This window comes from Arachis stenosperma, chromosome 2 (genome assembly GCF_014773155.1).
Source record: "Arachis stenosperma cultivar V10309 chromosome 2, arast.V10309.gnm1.PFL2, whole genome shotgun sequence".
NCBI lineage: Eukaryota > Viridiplantae > Streptophyta > Magnoliopsida > Fabales > Fabaceae > Arachis > Arachis stenosperma.
The window spans coordinates 34,716,055-34,736,701 of NC_080378.1; the positions used below are offsets into that span (position 1 = coordinate 34,716,055).

At 34.9% G+C, this 20,647-nt stretch overlaps 2 protein-coding genes, 1 long non-coding RNA gene, 1 other non-coding gene and 1 pseudogene across 6 annotated transcripts; 2 read left to right on the plus strand and 3 right to left on the minus strand.

Moving 5' to 3' along the window:
* Positions 1-565: 565 nt before the first annotated feature.
* On the plus strand, positions 566-673 carry LOC130964406 (small nucleolar RNA R71). The gene has a single exon (XR_009080502.1). It is a non-coding gene; the product is annotated as a small nucleolar RNA R71 (small nucleolar RNA).
* A 5,961-nt stretch (positions 674-6,634) lies between these two features.
* Positions 6,635-9,397, minus strand: LOC130960185 (uncharacterized). The gene is made up of 4 exons (XR_009079028.1): positions 9,304-9,397; positions 9,102-9,173; positions 8,957-9,015; positions 6,635-7,261 (listed from the first exon to the last, which is right to left on the minus strand). It is a non-coding gene; the product is annotated as an uncharacterized LOC130960185 (long non-coding RNA).
* Positions 9,398-10,085: 688 nt separating this feature from the next.
* Positions 10,086-10,777, plus strand: LOC130962792 (GDP-fucose transporter 1-like; annotated as a pseudogene).
* Positions 10,778-11,729: 952 nt separating this feature from the next.
* On the minus strand, positions 11,730-14,027 carry LOC130960184 (pentatricopeptide repeat-containing protein ELI1, chloroplastic). The gene has a single exon (XM_057885509.1). The coding sequence runs from the start codon at positions 13,989-13,991 to the stop codon at positions 12,048-12,050; it is 1,944 nt and encodes a 647-aa protein (XP_057741492.1). The 5' UTR covers positions 13,992-14,027; the 3' UTR covers positions 11,730-12,047.
* A 420-nt stretch (positions 14,028-14,447) lies between these two features.
* On the minus strand, positions 14,448-16,874 carry LOC130962292 (uncharacterized). Of its 3 annotated transcripts, XM_057888495.1 has the most exons (3): positions 16,770-16,874; positions 16,458-16,496; positions 14,448-15,466 (listed from the first exon to the last, which is right to left on the minus strand). In XM_057888495.1, exon 3 carries the CDS (start codon positions 15,423-15,425, stop codon positions 14,637-14,639), a length of 789 nt encoding a protein of 262 aa, XP_057744478.1. In that variant the 5' UTR covers positions 15,426-15,466; positions 16,458-16,496; positions 16,770-16,874; the 3' UTR covers positions 14,448-14,636. The 3 variants fall into 3 exon arrangements, with proteins under 3 accessions (XP_057744478.1, XP_057744477.1, XP_057744475.1); XM_057888494.1 differs by lacking the exon at positions 16,458-16,496; XM_057888492.1 differs by lacking the exon at positions 16,458-16,496 and having other exon boundaries at positions 14,448-15,518.
* Positions 16,875-20,647: the final 3,773 nt, after the last annotated feature.

The following is a 20,647-nucleotide window of genomic DNA, read 5'->3' on the forward strand; positions in this document are numbered from 1 at the left end:
TCTGCTTAGAACTCTCTGTCTGTTGCTGAGAAGATGATGGAAAAGGCTTGCCATTGCTAAACCTGTTTCTTCCACCATTATTGTTATTGAAACCTTGTTGAGGTCTCTCTTGATTCTTCCATGAGAAATTTGGGTGATTTCTCCATGAAGAATTATAGGTGTTTCCATAGGGTTCTCCTAGGTAATTCACCTCTTCCATTGAAGGATTCTCAGGATCATAAGCTTCTTCCTCAGATGAAGCTTCCTTAGTACTGCCAGGTGCATTTTGCATTCCAGACAGACTTTGAGAAATCAAATTGACTTGTTGAGTCAATATTTTGTTCTGAGCCAGTATGGCATTCAGAGTGTCAATCTCAAGAACTCCTTTCTTCTGACTTGTCCCATTGTTCACAGGATTCCTTTCAGAAGTGTACATGAATTGGTTATTTGCAACCATTTCAATTAGTTCCTGAGCCTCTGTAGGCGTCTTCTTCAGATGAAGAGATCCTCCAGCAGAGCTATCCAAAGACATCTTGGATAGTTCAGAGAGACCATCATAGAAAATACCTATGATGCTCCATTCAGAAAGCATGTCTGAGGGACATCTTCTGATTAATTGTTTGTATCTTTCCCAAGCTTCATAGAGGGATTCTCCATCCTTCTGTCTGAAGGTTTGGACTTCCACTCTAAGCTTACTCCATCTTTGAGGTGGAAAGAACTTTGCCAAGAAGGCATTGACTAGCTTTTCCCAAGAGTCCAGGCTTTCCTTAGGTTGAGAATCCAACCATATTCTAGCTCTGTCTCTTACAGCAAAAGGGAATAGCATCAGTCTATAGACCTCAGGGTCAACCCCATTAGTCTTGACTGTGTCACAGATTTGCAAGAACTCAGCTAAAAACTGATGAGGATCTTCCATTGGAAGTCCATGGAACTTGCAATTCTGTTGCATTAGAGAAACTAATTGAGGCTTAAGCTCAAAGTTGTTTGCTCCAATGGCAGGGATAGAGATGCTTCTCCCATAGAAATCAGGAGTAGGTGCAGTGAAGTCACCCAGCACCTTCCTTGCATTGTTGGCATTGTTGTTGTTTTCGGCTGCCATGTGTTCTTCTTCCTTGAAGAATTCGGTCAGGTCCTCTAAAGAGAGTTGTGCTTTGGCTTCTCTTAGCTTTCGCTTCAAGGTTCTCTCAGGTTCAGGGTCAGCTTCAACAAGAATGCCTTTGTCTCTGCTCCTGCTCATATGAAAGAGAAGAAAAAAAGAAAATGTGGAATCCTCTATGTCACAGTATAGAGATTCCTTGAAGTGTCAGAGGAAAAGAAAAATGGAAGAAAAGAAGTAGAAGAATTCGAACTTGATTAGATAGAGTTCGAATTGTGCATTAAGAAGGAGTAGTACTCCATAAATAGAAGGATGTGGGAGGAGAGGAAGAAGATTTTCGAAAATTCAATTAAAAAGATTTTGAAAACATTTTGAAAAACACTTAATTGATTTTCGAAAATAAAAGTAAGAAAGAAATCAAGTGATTTTTGAAAAAGGATTTGAAATTAGAATTCAAAAAGATTTGATTGAAAACTATTTTGAAAAAGATGAGGTTAAGAAGATATGATTAGTTTTAAAGAGATGTGATTGAGAAGATATGATTTGAAAACAATTTTAAAAGATATGTTTTGAAAACAATTTTAAAAGATTTGATTTTGAAAAATTAGTGACTTGCCTAACAAGAAAAGATATGATTCAAACATTAAACCTTTCTCAACAGAAAAGGTAACAAATTTGAGATGTTCAATCAAATCATTAATTGTTAGGAAGTATCTTTGAAAAAGGAAAGAAATTGATTTTGAAAACATTTGATTGAAAAGATATGATTTGAAAAAGATTTGGTTTTGAAAAACTTTGAAAACTTGAAAAAAATTGATTTTGAAAACAAAATCTTCCCCCTAGCACCATCCTGGCGTTAAACGCCCAGAATGGTATACATTCTGGCGTTTAACGCCCAAAATGCTACCTCTTTGGGCGTTAAACGCCCAACCAGGTACCCTGGCTGGCGTTTAAACGCCAGTCTGTCTTCTTCACTGGGCATTTTTGAATGCTCAGCTTTTTCTGTATAATTCCTCTGCAGTATGTTCTGAATCTTCAATTCTTTGTATTATTGGCTTGAAAAGACACAAATTAAAAATATTTTTGGATTTTTAATAATCAAAATGCAACAAGAATGAAATAACAATGCATGCAAGACACCAAACTTAGCAGTTTGTATACTACTGACACTATATGAGACACATAGACACTCAAGCCAAAAGAATTCAAAGATCAGAGTAAGAAATCATCAAGAAGTACTTGAAGATCCTTAAGACACATGAATGAATGCATGCAATTGACACCAAACTTAAGATGAGACACTAGACTTAAGCAAGAAACATCAAATATTTTTGGTTTTTATGATTTTGTAAAATTTTTTTGGATTTTTTTCGAAAATTAAGTGGGAAAAGGTATCAAAATTCTTAATGAGAATTCCAGGAATCAGTGCAATGCTAGTCTAAGACTCCGGTCCAGGAATTAGACATGACTTCACAGCCAGCCAAGCTTTCAAAGAAAGCTTCGGTCCAAAATACTAGACATGGCCAAAGGCCAGCCAAGCCTTAGCAAATCACTGCTCCAAAAGCAAGATTGATGAAAATCAACAAGCTCTTGTGATGATAAGTTGAAACCTCGGTCCAATGATATTAGACATGGCTTCTCAGCCAGCCAGATTTCAACAAATCATCATGAAACTCTAGAATTCATCTTCAAGAATTTCGAAAAAAATAAATACTTAATCTAAGCAACAAGATGAACCGTCAGTTGTCCAAACTAGAACAATCCCTGGCATTGTTACCAAAAGCTTGCTCAAAACTTGAACAATCCCCGGCAACGGCGCCAAAAACCTGGTGCGCGAAATTGTGAACAATACTTTTTCACAACTCTCATAATCCCCGGTAATGGCTCCAAAAACGTGGTAGCTCAATACCATGGCATTACACAACTTCGCACAACTAACCAGCAAGTGCACTGGGTCGTCCAAGTAATAAACCTTACGCGAGTAAGGGTCGATCCCACGGAGATTGTTAGTATTGAAGCAAGCTATGGTCATCTTGTAAATCTTAGTCAGGTAAACTCAAATGTATATGATGATGAACGAAAATAACGTAAAAGGTAAAGATAGGGATACTTATGTAATTCATTGGTAGGAACTTCAGATAAGCGCATGAAGATGCCTTCCCTTCCGTCTCTCTGCTTTCCTACTGTCTTCATCCAATCCTTCTTACTCCTTTCCATGGCAAGCTTAAGCAAGGGTTTCACCATTGTCAGTGGCTACCTCCCATCCTCTCAGTGAAAGCGATTGCATATGCTCTGTCACAGCATAGCGGAATTCATCTGTCGGTTCTCAATCAGGCCGGAATAGAATCCAGTGATTCTTTTGCGTCTGTCACTAACGCCCCGCCCTCAGGAGTTTGAAGCATGTCACAGTCATTCAGTCATTGAATCCTACTCAGAATACCACAGACAAGGTTAGACCTTCCGGATTCTCTTGAATGCTGCCATCAGTTCTCGCCTATACCACGAAGACTCTGATCTCACGGAATGGTTGGCTCGTTTGTCAGGCGAGCACTCGGTTGTCAGGCGATCAACCATGCATCGTGTTATCAGGAATCCAAGAGATATTCACTAAGCCTCAGATGCTTGTAGAACAAGAGTGGTTGTCAGTCACTTTGTTCATGAGTGAGAATGGTGATGATCCGTGACAATCATCACCTTCATTAAGTTGAAGAACAAGTGATATCTTGGACAAAGAACAAGCGGAATTGAATAGAAGAACAATAGTAATTGCATTAATACTCGAGGTACAGCAGAGCTCCACACCTTAATCTATGGTGTGTAGAAACTCCACCGTTGAAAATACATAAGCATAAGGTCTAGGCATGGCCGAATGGCCAGCCTCCCAATGATCTAAGATAGCATAAAACGAAGATAGCTACCAAGATGTCAAATACAATAGTACAAGGTCCTACTTATAGAAAACTAGTAGCCTAAGGTGTACAAAGATGAGTAAATGACATAAAAATCCACTTCCGGGCCCACTTGGTGTGTGCTTGGGCTGAGCAATGAAGCATTTTTCGTGCAAAGACTCTTCTTGGAGTTAAACGCCAGCTTTGGTGCCAGTTTGGGCGTTTAACTCCCATTTGGGTGCCAGTTCCAGCGTTTAACGCTGGGATTTCTTGAGGTGACTTTGAACGCCGGTTTGGGCCATCAAATCTTGGGCAAAGTATGGACTATCATATATTGCTGGAAAGCCCAGGATGTCTACTTTCCAACGCCGTTGAGAGCGCGCCAATTGGGCTTCTGTAGCTCCAGAAAATCCACTTCGAGTGCAGGGAGGTCAGAGTCCAACAGCATCTGCAGTCCTTTTGGTCTCTGAATCAGATTTTTACTCAGGTCCCTCAATTTCAGCCAGAAAATACCTGAAATCACAGAAAAACACACAAACTCATAGTAAAGTCCAGAAAAGTGAATTTTAACTAAAAACTAATAAAAATATACTAAAAACTAACTAGATCATACCAAAAACATACTAAAAACAATGCCAAAAAGTGTACAAATTATCCGCTCATCAATCAGGTCGATGAGTCTACAGTCTACTTTCATCATCTTTTTTGGACATTTTCACCCTGCATTGAGACCTTTCGACATTGCAAGCCCCTCTTGAGCATCGACAGTACCCACTTGTATGGCAAGTATGGAGGTACCTTGTTGCTGGCGATAGCGCAAGATAAGAACTCGAACATCTTGCCGATAGCATTCGCACATGTAAAGGGAGAAAATGCGGAGTCATGGTTCTTTTTCTTGTCCAACCTACGACAGCATGTGACGCCGCAGGAAGGTATTCTTTATCTCCGACAAGCATAACGGCATGAAGGCGGCCCTTGAGGCCCCTGATGGTGGTTGGCTACCTCCACGTGCTTTTCGAGCGTTCTGTATTCGTCATGTGGCAGCGAATTTTAGCCTCAGCTTCAAAGGTCAAGACGCGAGGAGGATGTTGGTGAATGCTGCCTATGCAAAGACCAAAGCAGAGTTTGATTACTGGTTTGACATTATGTTGACTGAGAATCCAGCTATTTGTGATTGGGCCAATCGGATGGAATATGACAAGTGGACCCAGCATCAGGATAGCGGGAGACGATTTGGTCACATGACAACTAACATTAGTGAATGTGTGAATTCTGTGTTGAAGGGTACTCGGAACCTCCCGGTAACTTCGTTGGTTAAGTCCACATATGGAAAGCTTGCTGAGCTATTCGTTGTCCAAGGACAAATGGCAGAGGCACAAATGGGGACTGGGCATGAATTTTGTTGGTGAAAGCAATAAAGCGGAACATGAGAGACTCGAGATGCTTTACCGTCACTTTATATGACAGGTACCAGTCCGAGTATACGGTGGCTGAGACGATGCCCACCGGTAACTTCTCGCTTGGTAGCTATCGAGTTTCACTTAGGGATCACACTTGCGAGTGTGGCTACTTTCAGGCTCTGCATTACCCATGTTGTCACGTCATTGCATGTTGCGCCCACTCACGTCTGAATTGGGCGTCATATGTTCATGACGTGTATCATATGACTGAGGTGTTCAACGTGTACAAGCAAAGGTTTGTGCCCCCTATCCTAGAAGGCCTCTAGCCGCCATATGCTGGTCCGCTGTCATTCCCGACCCTAATATGAGGCGTGCAAGAGATGGACGTCCAAAGTCAACCAGAATCCGGGGTAATATGGATCAGACTGCTCCAAACCACCCGAAGCGTTGTAGACTCTGTCGTCAGCCCGACCATACGCGGAGGAACTGTGACCAGCGAGGACATACTGCTGCCAGGGATGCTTAGATGTTACGAGCTTTTTTTGTTGTTGATGTTGAGTTCATTATATTACGAATGCTTAAGTTGTTTATTATTAAATGTTGAGTTCATGGTGGTTGTTGTTGAGTTCATTGTATTATGTATGTTAATTTCATGTTAAGTTGTTTAATATTCTTGCATCTTTGAATTTTTCCAGAACAATGTACTAACACTAGGAAACTCTCATCCTTACTTGCCATTATGAAAATGCTCCTCTTCAACACAATGATTTTCACCGTGTATACATAGATTTTTTTTTCTTATAAACCATGGTAAGTTATCAAGGTTTATCTTTACAAAGCCCTATTCATAAACCGTGGTATGTTACCATGTTTTATGTTTATAAAGCCTTCTTCATAAATCGTTGTATGTTACCACGGTTTATGTGTAATTCACTAAGACGTGGTAAGTTACCACAAATTATATAAAAAATTAATAGAACACGAAACTCTGAATTGTTGCATGAGTAAAATTTTCTTCCATTCATTTTATATAGGTAAATTGCGCACTAATTAACTACAACTAAACCATATATATACAATATACTAGCCAACATAAAAGAAGATAAAAAGTATGTAAAACTAAAATAAAAATCTAGATTATGTACAAACAAGAAGTAAAAAGTGCAATAAACTAAAAAGGTTTTCAAAATATCAAAATATATACAACAGCCCAAAAGCATACTAAAATTGACTGAAATTATAAAGACCTTTAAAGTAATAAAACCAAAATATAATATGAAACGCGAGGCAAACCAGCTAATCTGGAAATTTCAATTTATGCCATCTTTAACGGCGAAAGCTAGTGCACTCCAGATAAAGTAGAGAGTGCAGCACTCTTTAAAAATTAATCTATTATCAAAAGTTATCAATTTATGCCATCTTTAACGGCGAAAGCTAGTGCACTCCAGATAAAGTAGAGAGTGCAGCACTCTTTAAAAATTAACCTATTATCAAAAGTTATCAGGTAAATTAAATTTATTTATTATTGTTATTATTATTTTTTGGTCATAGGTTGAATAAACAAATTGACACTGACAAACAAAACTAATTCCCTCGTTTAACACACGACGATCTTTGCACTATAAAAGTACTCAGAAAACTTGATCGAATCTTCCATTATTCTGTTATTGTCGATGCGATATCTTCAAGCATCTTCGCTGTTTTGTTTGCTGGCGGTACTTCCACTATCGTTTTGATTAGCCACAGATTTTGACGCTCTTGAATCCAATCCCTTCCACCTCTGCCATGAATGACCTTCAAAGCCCGAAAAATCGCCGCCATAAAAGAAGAAGAAGCTTGTCTGTCGTCGCTGTTGGTTGGCTAATTACAAATACAAAATCGATTCTGTAGAAGAATCCCTGTCTCCATAAAGGTGCCATAATTCTTAGATGACGATACAAAATACATGGCAATTACAATAAGTCCATTATCTTTTATTTTAAATTATCCTCGACGTGTACGTAATAGAATAAAAAATTAAAATACAATTATATTTAAATGATTATTTATATCATTTTTTATTAATTTATTCAAAAAATAATTAAACTTTAAAGCTAATTGGTATAAAATATTACAGATATAAAACTAAGAAAAATTTTTATTTGTATAAAAATGACTCTAATAAATAATTATTCTATTTAATATATAATTAAGAGTATTTTTTCTTTATCAATGAGTTATAATTCAAATTGTTTGCTTCTTATGTTGTATATATGTTTTTTAAATTAAATTTATATAATACAAAATTTTTTATCATTCACTTCATATTCACTTCATATTTAATGTTATAATTTTGTTTCACACAAAATAAAATTATATATATATATAACAAATTTTTTTATTATTGTATTTATATTTAATATTATAATTTTGTTTTACACAAAACAAAATTTATTTAAATTTTAATATTATATACATAATATATATTTAATATCATTTTTTTAAAATTCTAATATATCTTTTTTTTTTCTAAATTTAGTACATGGATTTTCAACTTATTTTTCATGTATTATTTATTTTAATTTTAAAATCCAGTAATTTTGTTATTGTACAGACATGTTGCTTTTAATATTTATATATTATTTTTTTTTTTGGACTTCAGTCCAATATCTGTAACTTATAAAAAAAATCTAAAATTTATAAAAAAATAGATTTATAAAAAAAAATGGTTAACCTGATTGACAGGTTACTTTTTTAAATTCAGACCATTCAAATAAAATATAATAAATAAAAAGTTCAGTTTTAATGAATTAACAAGATGTGCAACACTCTATACTTAACAAGGAGCATTTAAGGATGAGCCATCTTTTAACCTTTAATGTTTTGAAATATATGTTATGTACAATATTTTGGTAGATAATTTTTGAGAAATGTTAGTGCTCAACAGTTTTTCTTTATTTTTGCCTTACATTTGAACCAATGCTAGCGAAACCCCCTTCCCCCTCTCCCTTATTCTTTATACCTAGAAGTGTTGGCTTCCTAGCATTCTATCTAATTTTGTTTCAACACGCACAACAGATGCTGTTGCAGTTGAACAGGACACAAGAAGGTTCCAAGGCACATTGAGGCACAATGGTGACTGGCACAAAATGCGACCACTTGATTTGGCTGTGTAGATGAAGGCGACAAGAGGTTTGTCATCAAGGAAACACACAACAAAAAGAGCCGTTCATGGTGGACAGTGGTGGAAACACAATGAATAGTGGCAGAACAACAAGGTACGGTGATGGGAGCACACCAGTGGTGGACTAGAGGCTAACAGAATAGTCACAGCAGGGAAGCACCAAAAAGAATGTTGGAAAAGTCATCCAAGAAATGATGTGGTGAATAGCCAATGGTGGAAGTTTAAAAACTGACCGAATAAGGAAATTAGACTAAGAAAAACTGAATTTCAAATGAACCCTACCAAGAAAATGAAACAGCAAATTGTCTTTTTTACCAAATGAATCACTTCTGTGGTTTTCTATTATCATATAATTTCAAAGCAAATACCTGGAAGAAAATTGGTATTGGATAATAACGACATCGTAAACGGAGCACATCAAAAATCAAACCTCAATTTTGCACTCATGGTCTCGCATCTTTTACAGAGCCATGTCTTCTGCAGCTCATCCTACAAAATACATTGCCACATTGGGAAAAATCAAGATACAGCATTAACTATCAAATCATGGAATTTATCATATTACAGTCACTCACATATTTATGCTGATGATCCAACTTCAAATCCTTAACAAGTTTGATAAGCACTCCAAGTATCTGCTCTAAGACCTGATGGAGAATAATGTTGTTACAACTGGTATCCAATTGCAAGAAAATAAGGTAGAAAAATGAAAGAAAATCCAGTGTATAGTGTACAACTATCAGAAAACTTGAGAATTCCTCCTCCCCAAAAACACACCTATTGACCAGACATAATCCCTCTCCACCTGCTGAACTTCCTTTAATTCAACCCCAACTACAAACTAGCTTTCCCACTCAAACTGAGTAATAAATCAGTGGGCTCTTTCATTCTCCTCAATCAGCAGCTTGACCCTGGAAAAAGAAGTAATATGACGAGCGTGGAGTCGTAATCATGGATATATGTACAGTATGGAACTTACAAATACTGAAGCATGCAATCAGCAAATTAATGATATGTTGCTCACTTCATATTAGAAATTTCATTCAAAGCTCAAATGGTGCTGGTTGGCATAAGACATAAGTAATGGCAAAGATAAGCTATGTGATCGATCACCTAGAAACCTAAATGAAATAGATTACTTTTTAAGGGGAAAAAAATCCTCCATCTTTGTAGTGCTAAATAAACCAAGACTTGCATAACATTGATACTTGTTACTCAAACAAATAGAGATAAAACAAATATTGAGCATTGATCATTTCTATTAACACAATCATTACATAAAATGTGTGATATCTAAACTACCATTTGTATCATGGACTTTGCGAACGCTGGCAAAAGTACCCATCAAATAAAAAAACTAACGTTAATACCTATGAAAGATGGGTTCCGTGACAAAAGTATCAAAACCCCTAAATTTTTGTTATTTTTTAATAAAATTCCCAAATTACCCCCACCTTTTATCTTCTTCCCCAAATTCCAAACTTTCGCAACCCTCACCACCACCAACACCTTCCTGATTACTACTGCCTCCCCTCCCCCTCTCCACATAATCCCCTTTCCTTGTGGTCGGTTACGCACTCTGCTCCAGTCTCCTCACCATCATCAAGTACGCCATCACCCGATTCAACTACCCCGGCCTCTTAACCGCACTCCAATACCTCACTTCCGCTCTCGGAGTCTACCTTCTCGGCAAATTAGGGTTCCTCCACCACTATCCCTTCACTATCCACACCGCCAAGCATTTCTTCTCGGCCGCACTCGTCTTCTTCCTCGCCATCTTCACCAACACCAACCTCCTCCGCCACGCCAATGTTGACACCTTCATCGTCTTCCGATCTCTCACCCCTCTCCTCGTCGCCCTTGTGGACACTGTCTTCCGCCAGTAGCCTTGCCCTTCCAAGCTCACATTTTTCTCCATATCCTCGTCGGTGCCGGGGTATGTCGCCACTTATTCTGCTTTTACAAGCTTATTCTTTGGCTTTTGCTAATCTTGTCACAATCACCACTGAGATGGTTTACATCAAGCACATAGTCATGAATTTAGGGTTGAACACTTGGAGTTTTGTTTTGTACAACAATTTGTTGTCTCTCATGATTGCGCCCTTGTTCTGGTTTCTTACCTGTGAGAATCTTTGAGGTTTTCGATGCTCTGAGATCAGGTTCTGGGTGCTTGTTTGATCCCACAAAAAAAGAGATGATGGTGGCAAGAGATGATGATGGTGGTGCTGGTGGTGTTGATGGTGGGTGGTGACAGTGGAGAGGGGTAGGGGAGGCAGTGATAATCAGGGAAGGTGTTGGTGGTGGTGGTGGTGAAAGTCGAGAAAGTTTGGAATTTGAGGAAGAAGATAAAAGATGAGGGTAATTTAGGAATTTTATTAAAAGGTCAACAAAAAATTAGAGCTTTGGTATTTTTATCACACAAAACCCATCTTTCATTGGTACAAATGGTTGTTTATACAAAAAAAAAAAAAAAAAAAAAAAAAACAGCATGTCCTAACTTAAATGTCATATGATTCAAACAAGGGTTTGGATATACATGTAGGTCCAATTTATAACAACATTTCTTTATCCAATGAAAAACAATTAATGGTTTTTGTGTAAAAATCAATACAACTTGCCAACCACTAAAACAATTAAGATTAAGGTAATTGAATGAGCTCAGACCTTTCTATAAGCCAAGAACGTGAACTTTGAACTCCTGATGATGAAGAATCTGAGTCAAGAAAAAAGGAAATCAGCTAGCAAGAAAATCAAATGCCAAATCACAGAAAAAATTATCAGTTAACCTCAATTGCCTATATAAGATCAGTCATATGCTGGTCAAACTTACCATTGTCATCCAAAACAAAGGCATTGCACAATCTATCGCATTTCAGTTTAAAGTGGGCCTCTACCTCACGTGAGAGGGACATGCGATATTCTGTCATATCCTAAAAAGTGTTTCATGTATCAACAAGGAAAACATGACCAACTGAATCACTTCAAAATATAAGCTATCATAGCAGGTTCTTTCTTAGAAGCTGATGTTCACATTTTGCTAAATAGCATACCACATATAATGCCATATGTTGATGTTGTGTTTGCCACAAATAAGCAGGTGTAATTCCAAGAAAACGATTAGGTACACCACCAACTCCAGGTTCCACTGAATCCATAGCAGCTTGGAAGAATTAACCCCAGTAACTGAACTGTTTGGAGTGGTATAATTAATCGAAGTTGTGCTTGTGTTGATCGTGGCGCTGGTGTTGGTACTGTCAAGGGAGCTTGTCATGTTCTAGAGAGCTAAAACTACATCAGAGAGGAATATAGATGATATAGATATGTAGCAAACAGAAAATGCACTTGGATCTTGACAAATTCATTATCTTAATAACCAAGATTGGTAGAGGTTCGAGTAACAGTGGTGTGAGTAATTTGTTAATAGTATACAACATACATCTCAGTATCTACTAATGAAATTTAACACCGGTTGTAGTTTCCCCATATGAAAGGAATTTTACTTCATGATTAACGAATTAAGTTCACCAATAATCCCCACATGAACATGAACCATTCTCAAAGTGGTGGAAACGATTCCGGTCCCTCATTACAATTTTACGCCCAGTGATCTTAGACATCATCTTCATCACAGCATGACAATCCAAACACACCCTAAGGTTCTTCACAATCTTGATTGGGGTTCCTGGACGAGTACTAATTAGTCCAAATGCCAAAGCTAGTTTCTCACTATGAACTTCCAGGGACTGCTCCTTTTGTTCCTCCGCTAGATCATGCAAAATGATATCTGTCTTTGGTGTATAACCCTTGGCCTTGAGGCAACAATTCATCTCCTCCAACATCAAGTATATCTCCTTGCTCTTTGGGTGTCTTAAATCGCCAGCAAGAAACTCATGTACCCTGTTGTTAACCTCAATTGAGCTACAACCAGGTTCCTTCTCAACTCCATACTGTTTCATCAGTAACCTTATATTTGCAACACCTTCCCAGTTCCCAGCAGCAGCATACATGTTGGAAAGGAGTACATAAGTCGCCGAATTTGCCAAGTTGTGGCTCACAAGGAACTCCACAACTTCCTCTCCCAGTGAAGCATTGTTATGAAGCCTACAAGCCCAAAGAAGAGTTCCCCACAAAACAGGATCAGGATCAATCTTCATGCCCCTTACAAGGTCAAAGGCCTCTTGAAGGTGCCCAGCTCGGCCAAGAAGATTCACCATACACCCATAATGTTCAATCTTCGGTTCAATCCCATATCTGTTCTTCATCAAATCGAAAACCTCCCATCCTTTGGCAACCAAACCAGAATGCCCACAGGAACTCAAAACCGCAATGAAGGTAATATCAGTTGGCAAAACTCCCATTCCTCGCATCTCATCAAACAACCGAAAAGCCTCTTCGCAAAACCCATGAATGGCATACCCCATAATCATGGAGTTCCAAGCCACCACATCCTTACAAGAAATCCCATCAAAAACCTTGCGCGCATCCTCTAAGCTACCACATTTACAATACATATCAACCAAAGCAGTACCCACTTGAACATTAACCCCAATCCCATTGTTCTCAATGTAGGAATGCACCCACCTACCAGACTCAAGTGCACCAAGTTGCCCACAAGAAGATAACACCGCCAACACAGTAACCTCATTAGGCCTAACCTTACTGTTCCTTTTCTTCTTCTCACCCAGCATCTTCCTAAACAGCAACAAAGCCTCATTGGGTAACCCATGCTGAGTGTACCCATCAATCATAACATTCCAACAAACCACATCTCTTTCCTCCTCCATTTCATCAAACACCTTCCGTGCCTTAGCGAGCTTCCCGTGCTTTGCGTAGCAAGTGATCATAGCTGTGAGAGACACCAAGCTTCTCTCAGGCATTTCGTCGAACAGCTTCTGCGCGGAAACAATATCACCCCCGCGAGCGTAAGCGTCAACCAGGCACGTTGTGATATACAAGTCGTCGCAGAAACCGAACTTGACGACGTGGCAGTGGAGGGCCATGGCGGGTTCGAGGGGTAACCCTTTGAGTAGTGAAGAGAAGGTGAAGTTGTTGGGTTGCACGGAGGTTTGGAGCATTTGGGAGTAGAGGGTGAGGGAATGGTGGAAGAGACCACGGTGGGCGTGAGCGTAGATAATCGCGGTCCATGAGAACACGGTGGGGTTTGGAGTGAGGTTGAAGACGGAGAGGGAGTGGTGGAGGTGGCCGAGGGAGGAGTACGATCGCTGGAGCTTGAAGGGGAGAATGGGGAGGTGGCACTCCAGGCCACGGCGGAGGACGGCAGCGTGAATTTCCAGGAGGTGGTGGACCGACTTGACGTTGTCGATTAGGAGTGCGAACTTGTCTGCGTTCGGTAAGTGAGTGGTCGCTGGCGCGACGGCGGAGGCGGCGGCGGTGGTGGTTGGAAGTTTGGGTGTGGAGTGTTGTGGTGGTGGTTGTGGTGTGCTGAAAAGGAAGGTTGAGGGCATCCTTTGTAAGATAAGATTGATGTTTGCAGAAAATTAAAAAAAAATTAATATAAAAAATATAGATTCTTATTTTTATTTATTAGTAGTATCATTTATTGTTTCTGATGTTGCTGGCCTCTGCTAAATGCCTAAATCTTTTACCAGGTTATCCATTGAACTTTTGTTTCAATAATACCTAATATATTGGATTATTGTTTTCCTAAACTTCTTTGTTGATCCAGTATTAGTACATTAATCATTTTCAGTTAGACTTATAATCGAATTATCTATATTTAATGATCTCTAGTGTAACTCCTGCTTGAGTTCAATCATCTTTTTCAAATAATCTTCAAAATTATTTTGATAACTCTTTTAATTTATTTATTTTCTTTATCTGATTTGATGATATCAAAATATACCTCACCAAGGCTCCAACTTATTTAAAGAAAAAGTGAATCCATGTATTTTCCGATTTCTTTTATAATTTTGCATGATACACAACATTTTGAAGCCACTCATAAGCTAGCCAACACTAGTCTCTATAAACACAAACACAAATTAGGCACCAAACTTTATGCACTAGAGCAAACACCTATATTTTACATAAGGAGTTAAGAAAATTATGATACATTATGATACAAATCATACAAATAGGATCACCTTTGGTCATATAAGCTTTCTCTTCTTTCCAATTAACATATGATTATTGTGGAAAATACTTGAATCCTTATGATCCACCCATGAAATTGGCTCATTCTTCACTAGTAACTCAAACTCTGATGATGCATTATTATGCAAAGAAGCTCCACTGTAATTCCCAGGAAATGCCAAACTCAAAGAGGTTGGAATAACACTTACACTTTGATCACCAACACTGTTATTATCCTTATCATCATTTACAATGCAAGATGGAGGATAAGAAGAAGAAGAAGGAGGAGAAGGAGGAGGGTTTTGCCACTTCGGAAGAGGAGCAATAAGAAGTGTCTGAAGCAAAGGTCCAGCTTCTGCTACACTTCTTAGCAACCTACCCTTTTGAGGCAAAGGCTTCCCCAAAACAAGTTCATCAATCACAAGTGAAGCACTATGATCAAAATCACATTTTGAAACACCCTTTTCTATAGTAGTGGTTCTGTTTTCATGGTTTGGAAATAATGCCAACTTGCTTGGTTCTTTTTTTGTTCTAGCATGATGTGAGGAATCACAAGTAGAAGGAAGCTTCTCATTTGAACAATATGCGAATAATGCTTTGTTGCTCAAATATGGTTTTTTAGTAATTTCCATTGATGATTGTGAAAAGTGATGGCTTGTGTAAGAGGTGTTACTTGGTTGGGAACTTTTTAGTATTGATTGAAGTTGGTATCTTGCTTCATCTCTTTCTTGGCAAACTTTGTTTAAAAGCTTGAATAAATGTTTGATGGTCTCCTCATATTTGCTTAGCTCTTCAATAGCTTCCATATTCTTGGTGAGAGCTTGTGCTTGATAATCTCTTCAATGCCCTGTCAACAGTGGATTCATCTTTTGGTAACCAATTTTGAAACCTATTTGTTGCTGTTATTCAAAGTTGAAAAATAAAATTTCAGTTTTAGATATTATTCAATTTTCATTTTCATTTTCATTTTTTGTTTATGATTCTGTGGTCTCTAGTTGTGATATTTCTGAGTTTTGTTGGGCAGAGCGACTAATTCAGAATCATGATTTGCATATGTTCTTTTTCGTAGGCTATCTTCCTGAAGAAATTTTTTCCTTTCTCAATCTCTTGATTTATTTATGTAATTTTTTTAGACAATAAATAAACTACAAAAATTAAGAAGTATTACAATCACACCTTAATAAATGAACAAATATATGCACACCATTGAGAGAATCTGTATATAAAAAATGTGCTGAGTGTTGAAGAACCAAGAACCTTTAGTTGATATATAAAGTCTTTAATCACCAAATCAAGATCTTCAATTAGAAGTTTAAAATTTTTGTTTATATAAAAATTAAAATTGTTTAGTGATATATAAATACTAAATTATAACCTTAAGATCTCATCAGATTATTGAATATTGCATTTTTTTTTATTATCTACAGGTAGGGTCAGATACTTGGGGATTAACGGTGAATAGAGTTATGGTTAACATGTTATAAACCTGCGAATAATGTAAAGTTGAGTTTTAGTGACCATATTAATCTTACAAGGCACACAAGACAACGTAACAAAACTAGAATTTCAGAAACAATTTCATTCAGCTTGCATATTTCGAGGAGGAAGGAATTGCTGGTTGAAGAACACATTCTTATCCATTCCATCTTTGACAACCTACGTTGTTTAATTTTAAGTTAAAAGAATAATGATATATGTACATATTTTATATATTCCATTGGGCTGGGATGTCTACATTATATAGGATTGAGCAAGTGGCATCACAGTAAAACTAACGAAAGATGCAAAATAAATTGCTACAACTTTATTAAAAAGGTAGCATGGTTAAAAGTTCTTACTTCTTTTCCCTAAGTACAACTTGCAGAGATCATTAACTTCTGTTATTTCAAAACATAAATTAAAATTAGATCATTTCACATAACATCTAGTATTGTTCTTTCCATACCAAGATCAAGCCTCAAATTATAGAGAAATATTTATGACCAGTAATTAATTGAAGAAAACTCCTAGCATGCATAGAGAACAAGGTGTCTGTGAAACATTCATTGCAAACCAACTAGATGAAGCTATATTTATTTTGAAAAGAAAATAAATTAATTAAGGGTAAATAAAAAAGATCCCTGAGAAAGAGAAACAGATGAACCATTCACCTTGTAATTAGAACACAAATAAGGCTTGGTATCTATCTGTTAATGCATTCCTTGAGCTTTGAGGTAGAATGATAAATATGAAATGATATGGTCGGTTGTACTTAATATATGTAATTTGGAGCTACTAGTTAGTTCTAAAACAAGCTTCTGGGAACTTATATAGAGACAACCTCAAATATATTTCCATTGTTAATTGTCAATTGTTAAAGTTGCTTTCAATGCAAAAGTAAAAATAGTAAGATTCATGCAATCAAGAGTTTATAATTTTATATTCTAATTCACCGGCAGTTCATTGTATCATCCAAGCCCCTCCCCTCATTATAGGGATAATGTTCCCCATTTATCATTGATATGTAATTTCCTTCTTAAACTTTGGTTTTGGTTTATATGTAGAGCTTTTCAAGACTTTAAAGTATGTAAATTGATTCTTTAATTAAAGTTACTAAATCTATTTTAAAATAATCAATTTGAATTGGTTTAATAATTAGTTTATTAATCTATTTCACTAAGTGTCGAAAATTTAAATCTTGGCTTATGTATATAACAATTTATTAGCCAGCAATAAACCTTTAAATAGAACTCCTATCCGCAACGAATTAGTTATTAACCTGTCGGACTAAGGGATATCGTAGACAATCTAAAATCTATTTAAAATGATCTTTTATTAAGGAAAATTTTGTCAATAAAATATCAAAATACTATATGTACACTAAAAGTCAATCATCAAATTAATTACTATATATATATTTGACTCATTGTTAATATGTATTTTTATATTTTAATATATATTTTATATAAATAGTTATTTTGGTGAATAATTTTTTATATATACATTGATACGAGAATAATTTTTACAAATAATTAAATATAAAATATTTTTACCCCATTTTTTAATATAAAAATAAAGTTTCAAATTTTAACAATTTTGATGCTGTACAACCAAATTCAGTATTGTTTATTATTGTTGTTGTTCTCGTTGTTGTTCAATATATTACAACGGCTTGTGGCCTACTTTTAGGAGCTATGGATTTATTATACAATAAGACAATCATCATGTTACCAAGTTCTTAATTTTGTTGACACATGTAAGCACTAAGGCCAAGTCAAGTGTATATATACTACCGTCTATAGGAAGTAGAACCAGCATGCCCTCAAAAAATGTAACCAACATTTTGTTTGTGTGCAAAAATTTCAACGATTTCGGTTCCAAAATGACAAATCCGTAATGTCACCTAAATCAGCATGTTGACCTTTTGGTTTCGGTTATGAGACCATAGCTTTCTTTTATTTTCTTTTTTGGTCATCATACCATAAGGTTCTCGTTACCACTTGTCTTCCTAAGTTCTTATATGGGCTTGTTATTGTGGCTCCCTTCAGCTGGATTGCTTAGCTAGGGATTGGTTTGTGAAAATTTTTTTGTTTTTTGTTTTTATTTTTAATTTAAAAAAATGTAATTGATTTGTAAAAAGAAGATTCATTTTTAAGTATCGAAAATAATAAAAATATATTTGGTTGGTTTATTTTTAAAATGTATTTTTAATAGTTTAAAATTACAAAATTATATTTTTATTAAATGTCAATTTTAGTTATTTAATTTTTTATTAAATTAACAATTAATTTTATATGGTATCAATATAAAATAAATTATTGTCTTATTATACTATTTTAAAAAAAATTGGTATCTCTTATATATATAGTTGATTTTATATTTTCTATAGTGCTATATAACAATAAAAAATATTAATTGAAACAAAAAATCGAAACTAAAATTAGTTTTATACCAAATGAATCAATTAATTAATATCAAAATTTATTGATGTAAATAATTTTTTAACAAACAATTTATTAATAAAATAATGAATAAATAAATATTAAAGTTAAAAAAATTTAAAACAAAAAGGCAACTTTCTTGTTCATATTTTTAAGTTTTTTATGTATTCTTTTAATTTATTATCAATACTCTCATAATTGATTGTCGATTTAAAAAATTATTTTTATAACAAAATTATTTTTATAAACAAAAAAATAATGATAAAAAATAAAAAAATTTAACAAATATATGTTAATTCGGAAAATACATACTCAATACTAAATAAAATATTAAACTTAATAAATATATATTTTAATTTTAATTAGAGCTTTATTTTTTTTAATTACCTTATCTATAAACTCAAAAATACAAAAATTAAACCTAAAATAAAAAATTGGAAGGGTCAAATGAAATAAAAAATAAAAAAAAATTCACTTTTTATAAATCAGAGGTAAATAATGGATATCCTAACCATAAAAAGTATAGAGAAAAGAGGAGAAGACAAAAAAGAAGGAGTGAATGAATATAGTGTAAACAAAAAATATGTAAAAACAGTAAAAAAAGATTCGAACCTTTATTCCAAAATAAAAAAAACGGTATTTTAGTTTGAAAACGTTTTTAAAGTTAAAACTGAAAAGATTAATAACATGAAATAGCGTTTTTAACTTTGTTCTATTCGTTAAAAATATTTTTAAAATGTTTAATCAATCATATTTTCATATTTTATTTTCATTTTTATTGTAACTTTCAATTTGAACAAAGCAAAGTATTCGATGGAATTCCATTCAATAGAACTGTCTAGAATATTTATAAATTTATCCCAACTCATTGTTTTTATTATGAACAAAATTTCACATATTTAACTTTTTTTTTTTTTATATATCATAACAACATTCTTCTTAAGAGCGACGTAAAGAAGAGGAATGAAGATAAAGAATGTGCTAAGTATTTGAGGATGGAGAGGAGAGTTGACAAATTCATGCGCAAGTTTGTGTTATCTAAGAATAATTATTAATTATAATTGTTTAAAATTGGTCAGTTAAAAATTGTTTACATATACTTTTTCTTAAGATTAAGATTAGTTGAACTTTATGCCAATTATCTTCCATTTTCAGAGGCATTTTAAATAACTACCTATAATCAACATCATCATTATCTTTGTGTCACTTTTTTTTTTTTAATTTCTTTTTAGGTTCTCTCAATGCCTTTTGGTTGTGATTAGTACTATGATTATTTGATCTGATCATTTTATAAAATGCTTGTTAATGCATATGCTTGTTCAATTTTTTCAAGAAGAAGTCTAGCACCTTTGCCGCCACACTAGACTCTTTTATCTCCGGCGACGGTGATCCAATAGTGGTCGATTCCATGAGAAAAAGCGTAAGCATGAATAATCTGTCGTAGTACGTGCATCTTACTCCAACAACAAAGACACTGTGATCTCCGTTGACGATGTTGCTTGAAGAATGTTAAATATCGATTTAAAAATTTTTAAATTAAGAAACTCAATATTCGTTATAAACCGAAATTTAACATTATCAAAGTTTAGCTAAAAATTTCACAAAATTTAAATCAATAATCAAAAATTTAATTCTGGATCATTCTCTCTTAAAATCACAATCAAGTGTATTATCATTGGTTATGAAAATATCACAGATTTGATTCCAATTATAAAATTTTTAAATGGCAATTAATTAAAGAAGCAAGCAATAACTAAATGTTAAAAGAAATTAAACTATAAACAATTAAGGAAATTAACCAGAAAAAGAATGTAAGTTAAAATTTGTCAACTAACCATAACATGATAATTATAAAGAGAAAACTCAATTCGTCAACTTCTGCAAATTGAAAAAAGTCAATTAGGTTTAATTAATCTTAATTTATAAGTCATAACCAACTTACTAATTGAAATTAATAGAAGATTAATATTAATAAAAATAAAATTAATTAACAATTCTAAATTATCAATCAATTTGAACATTAGTAATTCAAATTCACCTAAATTCCAACTCAATAGTAAAGAATGAAAATCTATTATATGACTAAGTGAGACATTTCATTAAACACT